The sequence below is a fragment of the Lithobates pipiens genome, unplaced genomic scaffold, assembly GCF_037356315.1.
Source record: "Lithobates pipiens isolate NorthernLeopardFrog02 unplaced genomic scaffold, aLitPip1_a1.2 Scaffold_10, whole genome shotgun sequence".
NCBI lineage: Eukaryota > Metazoa > Chordata > Amphibia > Anura > Ranidae > Lithobates > Lithobates pipiens.
In genome coordinates, this window is record NW_027507686.1 from 200,696,119 (window position 1) to 200,712,039 (window position 15,921).

Genomic DNA, 15,921 nt, shown 5'->3' on the forward strand with positions numbered 1-15,921 from the left:
CCCCTACTTCATCATGAAACTGTGGAGCAACTTATGCCATGTTTTTATCAAAATATCACTATTCAACTTGCTCATAATTTTTTATAACAACTCCCAATAGAAGTAAACACAAAAAAAATTATAATTGAAGACAGGAACAGATTCAAGTAAAACTAAGAATAAGAATAGAAGGTGACCATTTTAAACACACCTGGCAGTGTATAGAAGAGGGGTGAGTCCAAAAACCTCAAACTTGTGTAGATGAGTGAAATATGTACACAAAGCCCTAGAGGTATTGCATATATTTTTCGAATCACATCATGAGGTTAGTAGGACAGGTTTGATCAAAGATAGACTCCTAGCAATGCATTATGCATTATCAAGAATAGCCTTGGAGGTTGTATGTATCAGAGGGGGGGTAATATTTCCAAGGTTTTCACTATTTATTTTCGCAAGGTATGTAAGTTAAATGTAACTTCAGGCTTGTTGAACATTAAAAAGGTATCTAGTCCGTTGTTTTTGTATGAGTAAAATATGAAGGGGATATAACTTCAGCTTGTTTTTTTTGCTGTCTGCACTAGGGAGATTCTTCCTCCCCAAATTCTTTTCTCCCCAAATGTCACTTTCTATGTGGTAATTATAACCAAAAGGTACAGGTGATGCTTACAGTAATAAAGACCTAACAGAGGTTCTAACACTTACCAAATATACCTTCAAGTGAAAAAAAGGGCAAGTTCATAAACTGTAAAAAAAAAAAATCTACCCAGCCCCCTCTTTTATCCCCTCAATACAGGAACATGCCGTAACGCACAGTACGGTGTCTGTTTATAAAAAAATTGGCTTTGCAAATGTCTTAACATTCATACAAGTGTATTGAATAATACCCATAATGTTTGTAGTATGTGTGTAATAGTTTACTGTCTTTGTCTTTCGCTGGGTGAGTGTAACATTCCCAAACATTTGGTCATAGGAGAAAAACTGCTATAAGAACAGTTGACCATGAGAGTTAACATTCACCAATGGAGATGTAGCACCCTTGTCCTAAAACAGGGTTACAGGTAAATTTAGCTATGCTGGGTGGTAGCTAGCCTGGTTAATTTGCAGTTGTTTTTTTTTTTTTATAACATGGGTTTTCTCCTAATCCTGTTTCAGCTGTGGCTTCTCAGTTTTGTCAGTAGGTGGCACTGTTGCCTTTGACATTAGTATGATAAGCTATAGTGAATTCAGGTTATGGATAAACATACTTTTTCTCAGCCAACCAGACTGACCGCTGTGCCTTTTGGTAAAGGGTATTTAATTGGAGAGAGACAGGTGATCTAGGTTTTCCCACCCAGGCGGCTGTCTGGGTGGGTGTGTGAGAAACAGCTCCGGGCTGATAGGCCTATCCAGGAGCTCCCCTGGCTGCTAGGCCTATCCAGGTGTTCAAGATTCCAAAGAGGAGAGCCTGCTCAATACCTCAATGACGCTAAAAGGGATGGAGTTCTAGAGAAGTACCAGAGTTGATTCTTCATGGATCGGGGACCCATGAGGTGGCTGGGAGAGCTTCAAGAGAGAACTCATCCAAGAGAAGTACAGTGCTGCATATCATTGCCACCCATCAATGCTGTCTACTAGTGCCCATCAGTGCAGCCTGTCAATGCCCATCATCAGTGCCCATTAGTGCCACCTCATTGGTGCCACCTCATCAGTGCTGCCTTATCAGTACCCATCAGTGCTGCCTTATCGGTGCCCATCAGTGAAGGAGAAATCTTACTTATTTACAAAATGTTATAACAGAAACAGAAGAAAAACTTTTATTTTCAAAATTTTAGGTCCTTTTTTATTTGTTTAGCAAGAAATAAAAAAACGTAGAGGTGATCAAACACCACCAAAAGAAAGCTCAGAGACTGCAGACATTGTACAGGAGACGGTCAGAGACTGCAGACATAGTACAGGAGATGGTCAGAGACTGCGGAAATGATACAAGAGATCAACGCATCAAATGTAGCCTCATCAGTGCCCATCAATTGCAGCCTACCAGTGCCCACCAAATTCAGCCTACCAGTGCCCACCAAATGCAGCCTACCAGTGCCCATAATTGCAGCCTTACTGTGCCCATAATTGCAGCCTCACTGTGCCCATCAATGTGGCCTCACTGTGCCCATCAATGCAGACTCACCATAGCCTGCCCTGGATCATACACACAGAGGACATCTCCTGCTGTGTGTCACAGAGCTGGGTATGTGTTCGACGGCGCTGTAACAAGGTACCACCCCCCCCCCCCCAAGACCGGCTCGTGTGATAGGCTGAACACCGATTCAAAATTGTTCCATCTACTATCACACAAGCCATTCTAGGGGGGGGTGGGACCTTGTTACAGTGCCACTGACAACACACATACACACAGACCCAGCTCCATGACACACAGCGCTCCTGCTGTGTGACAAACAAGATAAGGAGGCAGAAGCCTGGAGGGAAGCACTGTAGCCTGCAGCCACAGATCAAAGCGGCCCCAGGGCAGGTGACCTACAAGGAAATACTGACAGATGACATTCAGCGAGAGTCAAGCAACGGTTTTGGATGCAAAGCAATTTTTAAAGAAATGTGTTGTCATATGTTGTAGCGTGTTGTACTCTAGTGTACATTATATGGGGGTGTCATTCACAATAAATGGCACCGCAGCATGCTGCACAGATACATTGCTGTTCATTGTAAGAATGCACTGTATTGTGTTTACTGTGCATTTGAAAAAAATTGTGGGCTGAATGTATTCAAGCACTGCCTATATAGACTGGACTTTATAGGCTCAATATAGGAGACCACACAAGGAAATGATATAAAATATAATATATTTATGAAAAATATATATGTAAAATACATGGCTAAAACATAGGCATGAACTGCCTCCACAAGATCTAGGTGTTGACAAAATCAATGTTGTATGCCCTACTATAAATAATGGAAATGATAGATGAATTCTATATACAGCAAGATAGAATAGTGCATGTAAGGATCTGTATATTTACAGTAGTCAGGTCAGCGTTTCACCGGTTCTTCTTCAGGACCCCATATACTAGTAAGGCAGCACTATGTATAAGAAAATATACATAAATTAATAACAAAACATAATATGTATAACAATAATGTAACAAAATATATATAATACTCACGTCATTGTGGCGGATCAAGGGGTGCTCACCAGCAAAGCCTGGGGAGTGGGCACAGGGACACCAGAGCTAGCTGCCGTGTGGTGGAACCCCTCCAAGGGCAGCAGGAGAATTCATAAATATAAAAGGCAAGATAAGGCCATTAATTAATATATGAAAGTAGCCAGACCGTAATACAGTTTTTTAGGGGCATACTTATACCCGGTTGTGAATAGGCATGGGTCACAACAAAGTAGATGGTATAAATATCCAAAAATAAGGAACCTGGAAAAAATAAACCATAGGAGTACAGGAGAGAGAACAACCCCAGCAAATAATCTACAAAGATACTCATGAAGCCAAAATAAATAAATGAGTATTCAATATATCTCACAATCTCATTTATATGGTATAGGATATTCTCTTAGGTCAATATTAGGGAACCAAGCATTAGCCGGTGGCAATTAAGGATGTAGTATATCCATGCGGTGAATCCATATGGTAGGGCATACGACCTTGATTTTCTCAACACCTGGATCTAGTGAAGGCAGTTCATGTCTATGTTTTATCCATGTATTTTAATTTTTTTTTGAATACATATATTATATTTTATAATATAATTAGCTCTCATCTGTCTTTTGCTGGCCCGAAGTTCCGATCGTCTGTACGTGGCATTATAATTTGATGAAACCGTGGTCAGTGGGACAGGAAGTAAGGGGAAATCTCTATAACGGTGCTCCAGATAAAAGGGTTTCTACAAAATTTCTTGTACATTCAGATTATCAGCACCATAATTCCCCTTTGATTGTTGCTGTATGAATTGATTATCTCATCATGGGTGATGTCAGTATTATAATGTAAAACAACACATGAGAACTACGTAAAGTAGTTTGCGTGTGTCCTATGAATTTACTGTGACATTTTCCAATTCCCAGGTACAGTTTCTTCACTGTTTAAAACAATCTGAAACTGGAGGTGAGAGTGAAGTGGTAGACGGGTTCCATGTCTGCAACAAACTAAAAGAGCAGAATCCAGACGCATTCAGAATCCTCACGTCTACGCAGATCGACTTTACAGACACTGGAATTGATTACTGTGATTTTTCCCTCCAGTCCAAACAACGGATAATCGAGTAAGCTCATTCAGACCTGGTTCTTTTAGAGGTAGTTTGTGCTCATCAATAAGAAGAGACACAGAGAGAAAGGAAAATACTGCCTCTTGCTGGACAGAAATTATATAGCATATAATGTTTATAATGTTATGTATTTTTATCCATCTAGTTGTGAGATTTGCAAAGCCCTACTACACAGCACAGTCACCATGCTTTTCAGAACTTCAGTTTTATTTTAAGAAAAATCACTCATTTTACTTTTTATGCAGTCGGGCTGCATGAAAAGTAAAGGATGTGCCATTATTTTTTTACTTTTCTCTGCTATTATATGCATGTTTGAATGTACTAAGCTGACCTATGTTGGTAGCATTCTGGAGAGTCAGACTGCTGCTCTCAAGAGAGTGCAGTGGTCTGATCTCCAACAGCCTACCATGCCCCCTCCATACCCAGATGGCAAGGATATTGTAAGTCTGTTAACTTGGTGCACATTTTCACTGCCAAGTTGCACACTTGCAGAGCATTTGAAGCACAATTTCTAGTTGACACTTTTACAATTTAAAAAACATTTGTGTGGCAAGTCTCTAAACAAGAGAAAAGTTGTAGTGGTGAGTCTACATCAAGAGCTCTGCAAGTCTACTCTACAGCATGAAAATTGCTGCACTTCTCTCTTCTGCCACTAGGTGGCCAGGTAACATTAGATAAGACAAGGGCAAAGCAAGGACAGATTAGGAGTGTATGGGGTATATCAGCCAATGGGCAGGGGTTTTCTTAAATCCCGTGGCCTGCTGGGAGAGCCTATATATATTTGGGTGGACGTAGGTGATCGGTAGACTGTGCCACCTTGACGGCTGTCCGGGTGGACGTGTGTTGTATTGCCAGAGCTGCTTGGCCAGAGTTTGGGCCTGTCCCAGGCACATCTGGCTGCTAGGCTGTCTGAGGGCCTATCCAGAAGCAAGAGAGTGACGGTTCTGCCAGTTGAAGGCCCTGTCGTGGTGGGAGGTAGAAGGGGAAGCTGTCACCACTAAGGAGCCATTCACCTTATTACCAGGGACCACAGTGAGTAGCTGAAGCAAGTACCGGAACAGAATTCTCACTAACCGGGGATGGTGAAAAATAGTAAAACTTCAGCAGTTATCAAGCCAGGGACCCAGCCAGTGGAGATGATGCATCCAGAGCAGTGTGTCAAGCCAGGGACCAAGCAGGGTAGTGGGATGAAGCTTGATGAGTATCTGGAATGCCAAGCGAGGGAACCAGCAGAGAAGTGGGGGTGACGCTTGAGGAAGATACTACAGTGAAGATTGGAAGAGCTCAAGGGATACAGTGGCAGTGAATTTTGTAGTCTAGTGTGAATCATCTAGTCTTGAGAGAGTGGGCGCTCAGTGGACTGAAAAACTACAAGAAGTGACTGTAGTGGAAGTGACAGAACTGTTACACCTTGTAAAATAAACTACTAAAGACTGTTGCCATAGGAGATGTGGTGTCTTGCTGGATTAAGTTCTCTGCATGGCTGTTTACCTGTAGAAGTCTCGGAGTCTGACAATTAACATTGCAACTACCTAAGAGTGTCCTGGCCCTAACCCTCATTCCCAAAGTTCTGTTAAGAGAAATAAAATCTCTCTGCATTCTGGAAGTGTCTGGCGCCCAATTAATATACCCACTATGCCTTGCAACCCACCATATTCAAAAGGATGTCAGCAGTTTTTGGCTCTTAAGGTTCTCTTAGACTAGAGGAGGCCCTGGACCTTGCTACACATAATATGTTACACCCATATTCAGGGTGTACCATGTTATGAAAGGACTGGCCCCTGCTCCCTCTGATACCCCATTCTGACAGCTACCAGAGAATTTCTTTAGCTTCCTGCCCAGCTACATCACTTATTAGTGGCTGTCGGATTGTAGTTTATTGATTCTTCCTGTCAGATTGTATTGGCTTGCCCGTACGAGGTACGAGCAAGCAGATACATTGACTGGTCTGCATGGCATCAACGATCCGTTGATCGCTGGTGCATGCTTTACAGTCTTACCTGCAAAAAAATGGGCATTTATTATTTTTTGTAAAAAGGTGTAATTTAAGGTGTTTAAGTTGTAATTCCAGTCAAATTCTAACTAAGGCTAAACCTACTCCCACCCCTATTCTTAGACTATTCTATCTACCCTATGAAAGAAAAGATGTTTATACTTACCTTTTCTGAAGCCGCTCCAGCCTGGTTACATGATCGTATCCCAGTGGTGGCTTCAGCGTAGATGAGGAACAACCAATGGATGCCCCACGGTAAGCCTATGGGTGCCAACATTGCCTAGGCTCTGCAACTGTTGTCCCTACCTCCCCTCTTCACTGAAGTTTGGTACTCGATCATCTGATCAGACCAGAGAGGCTTCAGAATAGGTTTAATAGATAGAATCGTTTTGGAATGGGGATGGGAGTGGATATCCTTAATTAGAATTCCACTCTAATTACCCTTTAAGAGATCTGTCCTAATATTATATACATATGCCTTCTCTGGTCATGAATTATTTTCCCTCTGAGAAAGGAGTGTTTTACTATCACACTTCCCCTATCTTGCATATGATGGCTTAAAGATGAAAATAATTTGTTTGATAATGAGTTCTTTTTTTTCAGGCTAGATCAGAATGGTAAACTTCTGAAAATTAATTTTAATAATGCGACGAGGGACTCTGTACTCAACATACCAGCAGAGAAAGTGCAACCTTTTTACTCCTCCTTAAAAGAGTTTGTCGTTCTCATGAATAAGCCTGAGAATATCTTCTGTTTCAAAATGAAACCAGGTTAGTTATAAAATGTACTCTCCCTAATTAGTTCTTAATTTATTTGGTATAACACAATCAGATTTCATGTCCTAACACAACATTCGCTCCTTACACAAAAATTAAAGGGACATTTTGTCATAGCAAAATAAGAATGTATGCAGTACATTTGTTTATTACATGTACATTTTCCCATGTATTATTAATTTAATAAACAGAAAAAATAATAAGGTAGGGAGAGGCCTAGGCGCCACCTGTCGTGGAGGAAGGTTACACAGAGTGGAGTTTTGCCGGATGTCCCCCCTTTTAGGACGTGCCCACCTGTGGAATAATTAGACCTCGCACCGTGCAATTCTGAAGGCTTGAACGCCCCGTGTGGGCACATAGTTGTGGTGAGTGGGGACCTGAGGGGGTGAGCACGGAAGTCACCTGAATTTCTTCATGTTTTGAGCACCAGTCACTTTTATCTGTTATCACTGGAAGAATCTGAAACTGAAATATTACTTGGACTGTATTTATCCTGGACTGTTTTTTGCCCTGTACTCCTCTAAAGGATTGTTTTCACTGTCTGTGTAGGACATTTTTTAGTAATCTAATCATGTATACAGTATAACCGCTGCACCTTTTTGTACTTTTTTCCACTTTTTCTGCACCTTCTTTGCACAACCTTTGCACATTTTTTGTGCAAACAAATCCTCTAAGGGGGCCCCTCAAATATAGGAGCTTCTTTGGAAAGGTTTTTTGAAAATTTTTTGGAATTTTTTGCATTTTTTGCACACCAGCACACATTGACTGCTATTTTTGCACATAATATATATATTATCTACCGTACATATACATACCCGTCGCACAGTTGTTTGCACATATACAATAACTTTTCTATGTATAAAATATATATATTATTTACGGTATAGTGAGCACTGTCACACTCTGGTATTTACTTAAGACTACAGATTTTATAGTGGCACGCACATATGGTTTAACCAATATTAGAGTACCTATACTTCTACCTTTTGAAATTCTATTATTGTTTTTTTCTTATTATTTTTTTGGCCACACGTCTACGTAGAATCTGGACACAATTGTCTTTCTTTCTTGGTAGAGGCACTTATACCCAGTACTTTCATGTAGCCCGCTTTGGACATAACTTTATACGAAATATTTCCTACACAATCTTTCACTGTGACCTCCTGTGTGTGGTTACAACTCCCTTCACTTGAACTTTCCCTATTTATTGCACACACATAGGGTTTACACACATATTTATCTAGCTACGACAGGTGGCGCCTAGGCCTCTCCCTACCTTATTATTTTTTCTGTTTGTTATATCTCACACCCCTTTGGGGCTGTGAGCTATAGGGGCGGCGACACCTTTTCTCTCGATAGCGTTTTGTCTAGTGTACCCACATATATCATATACCATTTAGCGCGGCTGTGGGCTTCGGAGACCACTTCTTACATAGTTTTTTTCTGCATTATTAATTTAAGAACAGAAGAAAACACATTGAGCTGCCAAAAATGCACTCCTATATTTTGTTGCGGGCTGAAAATACACAGCATATTTGAAGACTGTTTGGTGTCAGCCCTGCCCAATTTTGTTTGGCTCAACTTCTCAAACTCTCCCATCTCTACAACAAAGACACTAAGCAGTCTGTAGTCTTAAGCCCTTGGAGAGCTTATTTTTCTCAATTAGGTAATGCAGGAGCTGCGCACAAGACACAGGACAGCTTGGAATTTCTCACATGATCAACAGATATTTTTATTTAGGTATTAAGCAGAAATCCTTGCAATTGTATATTTGAAGCTGAACTTCAGGAATTCAGCTGCTTTGAAAAATGTGAAGGCATACGATGAGTTAATGGCAACAAGGTGCTTGTGGATTTACGTAAGCCTGGTACACACTGATAGTTTTTTTTTCGTTCAACTCAGCGGGTTGAACGAAAAAAAAAACTGACAGCGCCAGTCACAGACGATGTACTAACAATTCAGCGTTAGTACAGTGATCTCCCCTGCTAACTGTTGTGCTCTGACAAAACACTCCAGTCAGCGCTCTCAGCCATTGGCCGAGAGCACTGATCAGAAGCCAGTTGGCTGTTGGTGTTCCAGCATGCATGTCCGACAGAAGCCGGCAAAATGGCTTCTGTCGGACTGGGTGACATACACACAGGCCGGATGTCGGCCAGCTTTTTATTGATCCGGCCGAGGTTTACCAACATTTGGCCCGAGTGTACTAGGCATTACTTACATCTTACAGTTTTATGGAGCTCACACCCTGGGTATGTAGATGCATTGTCTTCTCACACACAGCAGCTATGTCCACCCATCTGATATATTTCTAAGTTTACATTATTACAAAGTGCTCTGTAATTGGGCAGGAGGAGAGGAAGGGTGGGCACAGCAGCTGCATGTGACTCTGCAGCTGAAGGAGCTGAGACCAGAAGATTTAGCCTCTGAAATGTAGCTCCATAAAACTGTCAGATATAAATGAAAGCGATAAGCCCAGGAGGTGGCAAGCACCTTGTTGGACTTAACTCATAGTATGCCTACACATTTATGAAAGTGGCTGAATTGCAAATAATTGTGTAATACAGGATACAGCCATAACTTTAAATTCACAAAGCATCATGAGTTTTCTAAAACGTAAGCACAGCAGAAGCTGTTTGCTTTCAGACTCTCCCTCTCTCTCTCTCTCTCGGATTGAATCTTTGTATGACCTTCCTGAACTCATGGCAACTTATTTATGTCTGTTTTTCACTTTGTTTGATAAGTTGTTTGAATACACTTTTGGCTTTTAAGAGAAACTAATATTTGTTGGCAGCTCAATATTACAATCATGCATTGTGGGCACAACCTGACCTGCACAGACGATGCAGTTTGATTTAACAGTTGCTCCTCCTGAGTACTCACTAGACTTTGGTTGAAAATTTGCATTTGGAAAAGATTTTGGCCACAGTGCTCATTCCTCATAAATGTTTAACTGTGAACATGCCCTACCCATATACCTGTGTGGGGTAGAAAATACACTGTGTACCTTGCAACTATCCTGTATAGAGTCCAATGAAACGTGCCAGACAGCCACGAGCTGGTAGGGTTTGTGCTTCCAGTTACAACCGACTTTATATTTGCAGTAGATATTTCTACAACATTTAATAAAATTACAAATACCAGGTATTTATAACCTATTATTATCTACTATAGGTTTACTGAGAATGTGTATGCCCAAGTAGAATTTGTCTTTAAAAAGAATTTATATTGTATTTTCTATGAGCACATACGGTATGTTATCATTGCAGTTTTTAACTTAAAGGATAAGTTTACCTTTTGTAACATGTTACATGTTATACCCATGTTCATGGTGTAACAAGTAACATGTAACATGTCACAGATGCAGCAGCGCTCTCCCGCCTCGCGATCCAAGAATGATGGGTCCAAAACCCTGTCACCAACCTGTCATTTGGCAAAGCCGTCTCCAGCACTGGTTCTTCTAGGTCCCGCTGTATAGTGTACACAAAGTGAAAAACTTGGAAAAAGGGATTGCCACAACAAACTTTGCATGCTCTTACTTCTTCTAATTTTATTTTTGTTTTAGTTTTTTGTGGGACTACAGTTTCAAGTCATTTTTACAAGTTCTATATTCTTGAAATTATAATAATTATAGAAGTTTCTAGGTTGGCTACTAGAGGGAGATTTGTATTTCACTGCAATTAGGCACTCTCTGTGTACAACTATTGGGATAAAATACCAGTCAGCCAAGGAGTACCTTGTTTACATTGAGTTAGGAGATCTAAAGGCTTACATTATTAGAAGAGGTATTTGAGCATAGCAAAGCATATGATTATACTAACCTGATATTTCACATGTACAGTACAGCTGAAAAGAAATTAAAAAGGCCATACATTTTCTTCAAACCAAATCTTGCATCAAAATACAACGTCCACTTTGCTTACAACATCTATAAGCAGATTTTTTTTTCATTTTGAATAAAATATTGTTAAAATCCCTGACAGATTTTCTTTTCTCTTGGCCATCGGTGTACCATTGGTAAGATTTCCTTTCACTCTCTGTCCTGTAGCAGAAAGTGTGTTGAAACCTCCCCAAAGTAGGGGACATGCCCTTTTACTTGTTACAAGAACAGGTGTCCCCATTTTAAGATTTCCACCCCTATTTCAGTTCTGGTTTAAATTTTGAATATTTCCTTGAGTTTAGTCCTGGGGGCAAAAGGGGAAATTGCCCTTGGCCCCAAGAAGCCCCCCTATACAAAAACAATATTAAAAAAAACTATAATAAAATAATATAAACTATATAATAATAAAAAAAAATCACCTTTTTTTAAATGCATATTGGAAAGTAATATTTTGCCAACCATCATATGTTTTTACTCTGGACTGTTATATTGTATAATTTTTAACCCCTTGGCACCGACTGTATGCAAATATGAACCTCTCGGCGCCTGGTGCTTAGCTCCAAGGAGCGGCATATTTGCATGAATTGCTGCCAATACACCTGTGCTGAGAGTGCGTGCTCTGCACACTCCCGGCACAGTTTTTATCACCTAACCTAAAGCTACCGATCACTCCTTGTGATCAGGAGTTTTCAGACAATGTAACCGTCATGGGATCTTAAGCCCTGCCCTGCCTCCTGGAATCATAAAAATCCCAAAGGGCTGAGAGGTGCCAGTGCTAAGAGGTTAAAAATACATTTTAGCAGCTCAAGAAAAGTTCTAGAAATCCATACTAGACCTTTTGGATCTGGTACAGATTTTAAGGAGGACTCCACAAAGAAAACTGCATGAGGTCCCCCTAAAATCAGGACAGAGCGGCACCTGTGGATTCTTTAAGAACCAGTGACAGTGGGAAGCTGTGAAAAATAGAAGCAATAGAAAAATCACTTCTATATTAGAGGCACTGCTCCCACCAAACAAGGCTACGAACTGGCTGAAGTATTTGTCTGAACACCAGAACATCCAAAGTTTAGACCATGTCATAGACCTCTCCTTATTACTCTCTGTGCTGACTTAACTCTTCCCCCCTTTCCTTCACCTCTCTACATAACCTTTTATGTAGCTGTCAATGTAAAGTGAAGTGGAATACTATAGGGTGTCATTTGATGTCCACACAAGGGAGGCTTTTACAAGTAAATAATATGCATGAGATAAGTTAATTGCACATATAATCTTATAGGAAAATTGTTGTTTTTAAGAAATGGTCTAGCGACAGGGTCCGATTCTAATAGTTTATTTCTGTGTTTAGGTCAAGTGGTAACATTCGACAACTGGAGGATTCTGCATGGGAGGAAGACCTTCCAATCTGGGGCAGATGTCTCACGTCACCTTGAAGGCTCTTACCTTGATTGGGATGTTGTTATGTCCAGACTGAGGGCCCTAAAGACCAAACTGCAAATTTCAAACTGATTAAATACACATGAATTCAAATTAAAACTTATCAAAAGAGAATAAAATATGTTTATAACAAATCACATTTTTTTTTACTATAAACATTAAAGGCTTCGTCTACCTGAGATTGGTATTTACCAAACGTTGTTGGCTAATTTATCTTCTGTTATTACATATCTCTTCAGAATTACACTTGAAATTCTCAGTTATTAACTCTTAATACAAGAGGGGCAGGGGAGGGGCAAATAAGGATGCTGTAATGGTGCTCCTCCTTTTGAACCGATGACATAATTGGTTGTCATCACTCCGATGGCAAGAAGGTTTTGATGGTGCACAATGAAAATGCTTGGCTTTGTGTAACTAAAAAACAGGATTAAACTTTTTTTGGGCAATTTTTAGGCATTTTTCCTTTGCACCCTTGAAGAAACCTGAAGGCACTCTGGTTAAAAAAAGGATGACTTAACTTACCAACTTTGGAGTGTTGGAGGAAACTGGGGTACCCATAGGTAACCTATGCAATCATAGGGGGAACAAACACAAGACCAGGCCTTTTCTGATACTTTTTGTTTACATGTAAAAATCTGTAATTTTTGCTACAAAATGACTTGGGACTCTCAAATATTATATATACAGTGGGGAAAATAAGTATTGCAGATTTTGTAAGTTTGCCCAATTACCAAGAAATAAAGGGTCTATAATTTTTATCATAGGTGTATTTCAAATGATAGAAAGAATATCAACCAAAAATCAAGAAAAAATACGATACAAATGTTATAAATTTAGTTGTAGTTGCAGCTCAGTTAGTAAAATAAGTATTTGATCCACTACCAACCAACAATAATTCTGGCTCCCAAAGACTGGCTACAGTATGTGTTCATGTGGCACACAGATTAGTCCTGTCAATTTAAGAAGGTGCTCATAACGACAACTCGTTATGTGTATAAAAGACACCTATCCACCGAATCTCTTTCTTCCATTTAAACCCACCATCATGGGCAAGACCAAAGAGCTGTGAAAGGGACAAAGGGACAAGATTGTAGACCTTCACAAGCCTCTAATGGGCTACAAGGCCATCAGTAAGAAGCTTGGTGAGAAGGAGACAACTGTTGGAGCGATCATTTGTAAATGGAAGAAATACAAAATACCCATTAATCACCCTCAGTCTGGAGCTCCATGCAAGATTTCGCCTCATGAGGTAAGGATGATCATGAGAAAAGTGAGGGATCAGCCCAGAACTACACAGGCGTAGATTGTGAATGATCTCAAGGTAGTTGCGACCACAGTCACCAAACAAAGCATTGGTAACACAATACGCCGCCATGGATTGAAATCCTGCAGCGCCCGAAAGGTCCCCCTCCTCAAGAAGGCACATGTACAGGCCTGAATGAAGTTTGCCAATGAACATCTAAATGATTCAGAGAAGGAGTGGGAGAAAGTGCTGTGCTCAGATGAAACCAAAATTAATCACTTTGGCATTCACTCGACTCGCCATGTTTGGAGGAAGAAAAATGCTGACTATGACCCTAAGAACACCATCCCTACAAGCACAGAGGCGGAAACTTTATGCTTTGGAGCTGTTTTTCTGCTAAAGGTACTGGCCAACTTTGCCACATTGAGGGGCCATGTATTGTAAAATCTTCGATGAGAACCTTCTTCCCTCATCAAGAACACTGAAGATGAGCCATGGATGGGACTTCAAGCATGACAATGACCCAAAACATACTGCCAAGGCATCAAAGGAGTGGCTCAAAAAGAAGCACATTAAGGTCATGGGATGGCCTAGCCAGTCTCTAAACCTTAATCCTATAGAAAATGTATGGAAGGAACTGAAACTTCAAGTTGCCAAGCGACAGTCAAGAAACCTTAAGGATTTAGAGAAGGTTCTCTCCTTACGGGAGAAGGGAAGAGGAGTGGAGTAAGTAGAATTGTAAGTGATACTGAAGGTGATTTGGGATAGGTAGGATGAGAGCCACTGAAGAGCACAGTCATGGAGACCAAGGGAGTTTTTGAGGACCAATGTTTTTTAAGGAAGAGGGGGTGGTCAACCGTGTACAGTATTTAAAACTCTCCACAGGCATCATTTTACCTGGTTTACAGTTTACAAGTTTAGAGTTACATGGGAGGTCTGGTGGTAGAATTATTGCTCTCGCTCTGACATTTGTGGCAATGCCCCACATATGTGGTGCGATCGCTGTTTATATACAGTATGCGTGTGAGACCAACGCGTGCTTTTGCCTTTTTCTTGTAAAAATAGTAAAAACGCCAAAATAGGGATCCCCCCCAAGATCTATAGCAGACCCTTATCTGAGCACACAGCCTGGCAGGCCAGGAAAAGGGGGGGAAGAGCGACAGGGGGTGGGTGCTTTGGGGCAAGTATGGGGTGCATAGTACCCCTACCCATTCACCAAAAAAGGGTCAAAAAGTATTTAAAACACAGAGACAGTTTTTGACAATTCCTTTGTTAAAAAACAAAAAAACAGTGTCCCCCGATGTAGATCCATCTTCAATGATGACTCCATCGCACCGCCGGCACCGAAAACGAAAAAAAAAATCCTTCTGCCCGTTGTGAAGGCACATTGCCAAATGGCTGGCTTGATGGTTGAGAGTTCTTATATAGATAAGGGCAGGGCCACCTAGCAACTGGCTACCTTGTGACGTCACAGATGCTGCCAGGTGGCCCTGCCCTTACCTATATAAGAACTGTCAAGCAGCAAGCCAGCCATTTGGTGGTTTGCCTTCATGCCTAATTTTTCTTCTCGTTTTCGGTTCCAGCAGTGCGACGGTGTCGTGATTAACGATGGATCTACATCGGGTGACAATGTTTTTTTATTTTTTTAATAAAGGAATTGTCAAAAACTGTCTTTGTGTTTTTATTACTTTTTTATACTTTTTTTTGTGAATGTGTAGGGGTACTATGTGTACTATTGAATTACTGACAAGCTGAATTCAAATTTTAGATACCGTATATACTCGAGTATAGGCCGACCCGAATATAAGCCGAGGCCCCCAATTTACCCCCAAAAAAACTGGCAAACTTATTGACTCGTGTATAAGCCGAGGGTGAGACATGCCTGTCCATCCCTGTGTGTGTGTCCGTCCATCCCTGTGTGTCCGTCCATCCCTGTGTGTCCGTCCATCCCTGTGTGTCCGTCCATCCCTGTGTGTCCGTCCATCCATCCCTGTGTGTGTGTGTGTCCATCCATCCATCCATCCCTGTGTGTGTGTGTCTCCATCCATCCATCCATCCCTGTGTGTGTGTGTCTCCATCCATCCATCCATCCATCCCTGTGTGTGTGTGTCTCCATCCATCCATCCATCCATCCCTGTGTGTGTGTGTCTCCATCCATCCATCCATCCATCCCTGTGTGTGTCTCCATCCATGTGTGTGTGTGTGTGTGTGTGTGTGTGTGTGTGTGTGTGTGTGTGTGTGTGTGTGTGTGTGTGTGTGTGTCCAGCCTACCTTTGTCCCGAGCCTCCGTCCCGTGCCTTGCCTCCTTGCCTCCGTCCCGTGCCGTGCCTTGCCTCCTTGCATCCGTCCCGTGTCGTGC

At 41.2% G+C, this 15,921-nt stretch overlaps 1 protein-coding gene across 3 annotated transcripts in view; it reads left to right on the plus strand.

The window, feature by feature from the left end:
• Window positions 1–12,515, plus strand: part of BBOX1 (gamma-butyrobetaine hydroxylase 1) — a 154,236-nt gene extending 141,721 nt beyond the window's left edge. For all 3 annotated transcript variants that reach the window (XM_077460841.1, XM_077460843.1, XM_077460842.1), the window contains exons 6-8: window positions 4,040–4,236; window positions 6,836–7,002; window positions 12,231–12,515. In XM_077460841.1, the coding sequence (XP_077316967.1) occupies window positions 4,040–4,236; window positions 6,836–7,002; window positions 12,231–12,391 (525 nt within the window). In that variant the 3' untranslated portion in view covers window positions 12,392–12,515. The remainder of the gene's footprint in view (window positions 1–4,039; window positions 4,237–6,835; window positions 7,003–12,230) is intronic.
• The last annotated feature ends 3,406 nt before the right edge of the window (window positions 12,516–15,921 follow it).